Raw genomic sequence first — 7,450 nt, forward strand, 5'->3', positions numbered from 1 at the left:
AAAAAGGTTAACAGAAAAAGGCAATTGGAAAAAAAGTTTTGCTAAGTTTAGTGTATTTGTTGCTATGATCCTTGAAACTGCGGAAGTTAGAAGACACTAAAACCCCATGGCCACAGTGAAACTAACATGCCAAGATCGGTTAATATCTTGTTGCCGTATATTGTACCCAGGATCGTTTGTTCAGAGCCAATGACCGCGACTAACGGCAATGCTTCCTTAGCAGCCCCTAAGTAAATGCAAGCACGGGGCCCTACACTAAGAATTTAAAAGCACAGGTTCAATAATTCATTGAAACAACTTATAAAACTCACAGGTAGTACTAGAGATTTTATTAAAATATATACAAAACAAGACCATCATCCCAAATCAGATATTTTTGCCAGCCATCTGGTGTTCCAAGCATTGTTATTTTGGGTTTTTTTTTGGGGGGGGCAGCCTGGGGTGTCTTCATTATATAAAGCAAACATAAGAAGGGAGTCAATATTATAAGATGATCACTAGTTATGATGCCATCACAAGGTAGCCCTGAGGCCCACTGATCTCAAAAGGCAATGTAGGGAATCCCAACACGGGGCTTTCTGGCATCGTCAAGTCCTACCTCAGAGCTTACCCTCTGGTAAAACTTGTGGGATCTAGAGTCCTCATCAAAGTTCCAAGTTCTAAGAATGACCTTTTAAGAAGCAAGGACCAAGACCAAGCTACCCTAAAAAGCCAAACTTGCTGCTATGAGTCCATGGTGCCATGTGCCCCCATAAAGCTTTTGTTTTTTAAACAAACTGATGTTATGTGGTAATCGTATGTTACACAAATGCATCAGCAAATGCATCCCAAAAGTATGTGCTGCCTGGTGTTTCTGTGTCATAATTTGGTGATTCTTGCAATTAATTCAAAAATTCAGTGTAACTTTCATAAGCAATGGAAGATTTAAAAAAATCCATTGTACCAGCTTTGCTGCAATATTTGGTTTTACTGCAGTGGTATGGAAACAAACCTGCAATATTTGCAAGGTCTGTCTTGATTCCATATCAAAACTAAATCCACTGCGGTCAAGTTGATTACAGGACAATGTAGAACTACCCTATGGGGCTTCCCAGGCTGTGATCTTTACAGAAGCAGACCTCTACATCAGCAAAATGTAGCAGATGACGTTTAGGTTAGCAGCCAGGCATTTAAACAACTATGCCATCAGGGCTTCTTTTCCATTTATTAGTGCCTTTAAGTCTCATAACAACTCTATAAAGAACAAAACAATAAGAGTAACCTCCATGAACCACAGAACAGCGCGAACTGTTCCTTCACTCAAGAAACACTCTTACAATAAATAAAACCCAACATCTTAAAAATTTTTGTATATTTACTCAGCATCATAAAGTGGCCTGTACTGTGCTAGGAACATTGGTAGGAAAAAAAGTCCCCATTTCATCTACTGAAAACTATCTAATGCTGTATGAGACGGCTTAAAAAATTCATGGAAAGACATCTTTCAAGCTCCATTTTTTGAAAGGCCCCTTGCATAGCCTCAAAAGCTGATCTAGGTGCCCCATAATCACTTGGGGGCACTTTTAACACTTCAAATTCATAGGCTCCATTTTTGTAAATGCTGATTCCAAACATCTGGGGCTGGCCCTAGAAATTGGAGTTTTTAAAAACTCCTGAGATGTCTTGACACACGGTGAGGTTTGAGAGCCACTGACTAAAACAGTCTTCACTTCAGTGATGCAGTTAGCTGTCTTGAAGTTGTGACTCAAAGTGACCTGAAGCACAAAAGGAGGAAACATTGCCAAGGCCTGCGCCGTCCTCACAATCACTGTTATGTTTCAGTCCATCACGGCACAGTCACTGCGCCGTCATCCACTGCTTGAGTCTTCCCTCTACTTTACCAAGCTCGCTGCCCTTTTCCAGGGACTGGTCTCTTCTGATAAAATACCCAAAGCGGCCGAGACGAAGTTTCATCATCTTTGCTTCAAAGGAGCATTCTGGCTGTACTTCAGTGGTACTTCAATCTCTTTCTCAAATTGCTAGCCAATGATCCTTCCAAATATACAAGGGATATTTACTTTTAAATATAAATATGCATACTCGATATAAAGATCTACCATTAATCTGTCTGTGTGTCTGACTGTGGTGGCTTGCATACTCTGTGAGGTCCCCCATAGTGGACAGGTTTTAGGGGAGCTTCCAGATTAAGAAGGAAGGCAATCCCCTTATGAGGAAGTTATCAAACAATATAATTACTATCACACACAAGTAAAATTTTGTTGCAAATAGTTAAAAAATCATTGAAGCAATACATTGACATGGAGCTGCCAGAAGTTCCAGTCAGATTTAGAGCTAGATATGGAACAAGATTCATCTGATTGTCAGATGAATCTTGGCTGAAAGCAGAGAATACCAGAAAGAGGTTTACTTCTGTTTTATTGGCTATGCAAAACCATTTGACTCTGTGGATCCAAGCAAGCTATGGATAACATTATGAAGAACAGGAATTCCAGAACAATTAATTTTGCTCACCCAGAACCTGTACACAGGCCACGAAAGAGGCAGTTGTTCCAAAAGAACAAAGTGATTTTGAGTGGGTCTCACATCAGGAAAGGGTCCTTATAGTGTGTGCTGAACAAATAATCACAGAAGCTAGCCTATGACAAAAATACAGCATCAGGACTGCCTCTTGCTCACATGAACAAATGGTAATTTGCAGAATACACAACTTTGCTTGCTGAAAGCCAATAGGACTTGAAACACTTACTGATGAAGATCAAAGACTGCAGCCTTCAGTATGGATTACAATTCAATGTAAAGAAAACAAAAATACTAACATCTGGACCAAGAGGCAACATCATGAAAAAAAAAAAATAGGGATAATTTCAAGGATTTCATTTTACTTGGATCCACATTCAACACCTACGTATGAAGCAGTCAAGAAATCCAGTGATGTATTGCACTGGCCAAAACGGCTGCAACAGATCTCTTTGAAGTATTACAGAGTAAAGATGTCACTTTGAGAACGAAGGTGCACCGGACCCCGGCCAATAGCCTCATGGACACGTGAAAGCTAACCAATGGATAAAGGAAGACTGGAAAAGAATTGATGCATTTGAATTACAATGTTCAAGAAGAATATCTCAAGACTGCCAAAAGAACAAACAAATTGGTCTTGGAAGAAAGTACAGCCGGAATGCTCCTTAGAAACAAGGATGGTGAGATTTTACCTCATAATTTGGACAATCAGAGGAGGGACCAGTCCCTGGAAGAAGACATCATGCTTGGTAGTGGGTCAGAGAAAAGAAGAACGACCTTCAAGGCGCTAGATGGATACAATGGCTGCAACAAGGGGCTCCAGCACCAATTCTGAGGATAGCGCAGGACCAGGCCATGTTTGTTCTGTTGTACAGGGGATGGATCACTGAGTCAGTACTGACTCAACAGTACCTAACAACAGATACAAATAGGAGCACACGAGTGAAAACCTAGCTACTGTTCTTCCCTCTCTCCTTAGTCTGCTCTGACAACGTTGCTGTTCTTGCGGGTAACCAGGGAGTCAATTCAATCTCACAGGCAACCCCATGTGTGCAGAATACAACTGCACCACAGGGTTTTCAAAGCTGTGACCTTGAAAAAGCAGATGATGAGGTCTTTCTTCTGAAGTACTTATGGTTATGTTTGAACCACCAACTGTTTGCTTAATCGTCATGCTCTTAACTAAATGTACTACCCAGGGATTTCTAACGTAGCCACTAGGCACTGTACGGCCAGATAAATACTTGCATTAGGTAAATCAGGTCCTCTCAATCCGCTGCTTTAAATGGATTTTCCCTCATAGATCATAAGGGCCTGCCTCAGTGATTAGGCCCCATTTTCTCTTTGGTTTTATTTCTTACCTCTTCGCTCCTCTTGCTTACTCTGCTCTAACCATATGGCTTCTTTGCTAGTCTTGGGACACTTGGGACCCACTCCGTTCTTAGAGCCTCCACACTAGTTGGTCCTTCTGCCTGAACCAAAACCCTCTTAGGATAACTCCATGGTGGATTTCCTCCCCTTGCTTAGTCTTTGCCCCAATTTCACCTTCTGCTTGAAGTAAGGTGCTCATTGCCTTCATCCTGGTCCTTCTGTCTTGCTTTGTTTTCCCCATAGTAATTAATCAGCTATATTGTTTTATTGTTTATTATATTTCTTATCTGCCTCGACCTCTCCTACACCTACAGCAGAATGTAAGCTCGAGAGCAAGAATTTTTGTCTATTTTGTTCAATATCTCCCAAGCACCACCAACAATTCCTGACATAATCAACATGTGCTAGCTGAATATATGAATAATATGAAACTCTACCCGCTGAAGTAAACATTTATTATTGTAAAAATAAATGTTACAACAAATGGTTATGAAAGCTATTCATTCTGTGTACAAACAACCATTTATTCATTTAGCTGCATTTCTACAACAGAAAAGCGGCTTAATAAATACTGTGTGAATTTGTTGTGTAATAAACAAACACAGTCGGGTCAGCACCAGAGGCAGCAGTGTCATTTTCCTTAGTGAAAAGACAGCTATTGATTACAAAAATCATAAGCAGTGCAACAGTGACAGCTCTGCCAACATCCTGAAGTGACCTTGCCACAGGAAATTTGAATGCATAGGGAAGTGCTGAGAAACAAGAATACTAATTTGCTGAGATGAGGCTTAATGTTTAAGATTAATTCCCTTATCACCGTACACCCCAGACATGTCTTCCACTGCTCTGCCTAAGCTAAGGTGGTGGCGAGAAAAATGCATGAATTTGCCTTTTGATGTTCTTACCCAATTAAAACAATAACCTTTATAAAATCTCTAGCCAATAGAAGAATGGACTATCTTCTATAAGTTTTTTTCAAGAAAATATCTTAATTTTTATCATGTAACATGAGATTTTCATTAAGTTGATTCCTAATCCTATTATCTTTTTTTAAAGAGAAGTCATTTTTGAACAACATCTATTCTTAAGTATTTTATACTTTAAGAAAATTTTGTTACTAATAAAATCTAGTGTTATATTTTCACCTAGTAACCACTTATTCATTTAGCTGCATTCCTAGAACAGAAAAGCAGCTCAATAAATGTTGACTTCATAAATGTTGTATGAATTAATTGTGGAATAAATGAACACAGCCAGGTCAGCACCAGTCAATTGTACTTATTGCTAAATTATAATACTGGAAATGTAAAATATTTAATAAGAAACATATTCCTACTTAGTAGAAAAAAATCATTAACAACCTGACATTTCAAATTAAATATGTTTCAGGATAGCTAGTAATTTGTTCTTCTCATTTCTCTGAGAAACCAAGTTATAATCAATAAACTTAAAATCGAACCTTTGGAATCCCCATGTTAATGAATGCCATTCATTTACTCAACAGATATTATTTGATAATTTTCTATGAGCTAGTCATTGTTAATCCTGGGGTACAAGAAACAAAGACCGAATCTCTACCATCAAAGGGATTACATTCTAAGATAAATGTACAGAAATACAACTTTTTACTGTGAATTGGGTGAAGCTTTACAGAGCAGATCATTCATCAGTTTCACAGTCAACAGTTAACACACATTTCATTTCACCTCATTCACAGCGATCTCCTAAATGCAACACCATTCATCTGGCCCTAAGTTTCCCACCTCCACACCCCTTTCTCCTAACCCTTCTGGTGCAAATATTGCCCCCTTGATCTCATATGGTTGATTATTCTAAGGTTTAAGTACTTCACTAGTGTTACTGTGCCCCTTATAGACCTACTGTCGGGCTGCCTTTACTCACTAGTAGTTACAAGTCAACCTCTCTATCTAGAAAGCATGAGCCACATCATCTTTCCATAAATCCAGCTAAATTAAATATTAGGATATAAGGTAAAGTCTGTTTTTAAAAAAAAGACGGAGAATAAGAAAGTAGGGATAGAATTCAATGACAAACCTGTACAAAGAATGTATGTGAGAAGACAGCACAAAGGTCCCTTCTGACCTTATCTGGCTAGACAAGGGAGGAGAATTCAGATCCACACCAGCCTAAGGCCAATTGTCACAAGGTGGAGGTCAGATATACTTCCACCCTCCATCTTTCTTTACCCTATTGTGACACCAGCCAGCCTTTCCTCCCACAGCACTCGACCTCCGTGCGGGGTTTGATAATCCACTGCAATGACCACAGAGATCACAGACAATAGTCACAATTATCGGGTTAAATTATCAGGGAAGTTAACAGGTTACCACAAGTCAGAGTCATATATCATTAAAGACACAGACTTTGGTCCAAGTTTCCCTCTGGTCCTCAGACTCTCAGACATTTGGTCCCTTGACCTCTGCCTCTTTGGGCCAAGAGGTCCACCCACTGCTGTCTCACAGTCTCAATAGGGTTCTTTTGTTTTGTCTTACTGTCTCGTGCTTTGGCCTATGGTCTCTGCATGGCTCTTCTGCTTTGTTCATGGTTTCTGTGTCACCACCTCAGATGCCTCTGGTCTTGGTGTCTGCCCAACTGTAGGCAGAGATCCCTAACATGCTCCACTGGTGAGACTTCTATGGTCCTGGGATTCTCTCTTCCTGCTTCTGAGATGCCTCATCCTTATACCCACTAATCCCCTCTGTAAGTGTTTTCCATACATCATTTGGTGGGAGTTATAAAGACCTGGATAGAAGCAACATTCCAAGTAATTTTACCTCACCACAGTATGAAACAAACAGCAGCTTTGCCTCAAAACAATATCATGGTTAGGGATGAAGATTATGCTAATGGTGGAATGTGCTTTCAACATTTTAAAAGTGTTCCTTGTAATCTCATCATGTATGTTACAACATTAAAGAGTAACAGCTGTGTGCTACTGGCTTTCCCCAGGGATCACTCTTCTTGTATATAACCCTCCCTCCTCAGCTTGCATACTCCTTTCCTTCCCCTTCCCGATGTGTTCTGAGATAGTAATGAATCTGAGACTGAGAGTTAAGACATCAGTGACATTCAACCTGTGTGAGAGCATTCAGAATAATGGGTTCTTGCAATAGTTATTTGCTTAAATATAAAATAAGGTACATAATAACAACCAAGCACTTATATGAAACATTTAAAAAATAGCATGTCTTGAGATAAACCTCTCCATATAGATATAATCTGAGAAACTTTTTTTTTACAATCGTTCTTTAACTCTGACCAAGATGGAGATTCTGGAAATGGTGACAAAAAGAAGCTCCATTGAAGAATGAGTCTTGCTTGACTCTCCTCCTACAGTATCCACTATATCCATTATTACCTGAGAAACTTTCCCAAACAAGATGTGTACTGTCTGATCCTTAGTCTCCTTTGTCTATAAAAGGATACAAGTATCTCCTCCTCACAAGTTACTGAAGGGTTGTGGGGAGGAGATGAGCCAGTCAGGGTGCAGGGTAGCAATGATGAAGCATACAACTTTCCTCTAGTTCTTAAATGCTCCCCC

At 39.7% G+C, this 7,450-nt stretch overlaps 1 protein-coding gene across 1 annotated transcript in view; it reads right to left on the reverse strand.

Annotated features, from left to right (window-relative positions):
* Positions 1 to 2,154, reverse strand: part of HIF1A (hypoxia inducible factor 1 subunit alpha) — a 32,361-nt gene extending 30,207 nt beyond the window's left edge. Inside the window, exon 1 of the mRNA XM_045287627.1 lies at positions 2,138 to 2,154. Within this exon, the coding sequence (XP_045143562.1) occupies positions 2,138 to 2,154 (17 nt within the window). The remainder of the gene's footprint in view (positions 1 to 2,137) is intronic.
* Positions 2,155 to 7,450: the final 5,296 nt, after the last annotated feature.

The sequence above is a fragment of the Echinops telfairi genome, unplaced genomic scaffold, assembly GCF_000313985.2.
Source record: "Echinops telfairi isolate 266 unplaced genomic scaffold, ASM31398v2 ScPeMD7_18;HRSCAF=68, whole genome shotgun sequence".
In the NCBI taxonomy this organism is placed as follows: Eukaryota; Metazoa; Chordata; class Mammalia; order Afrosoricida; family Tenrecidae; genus Echinops; species Echinops telfairi.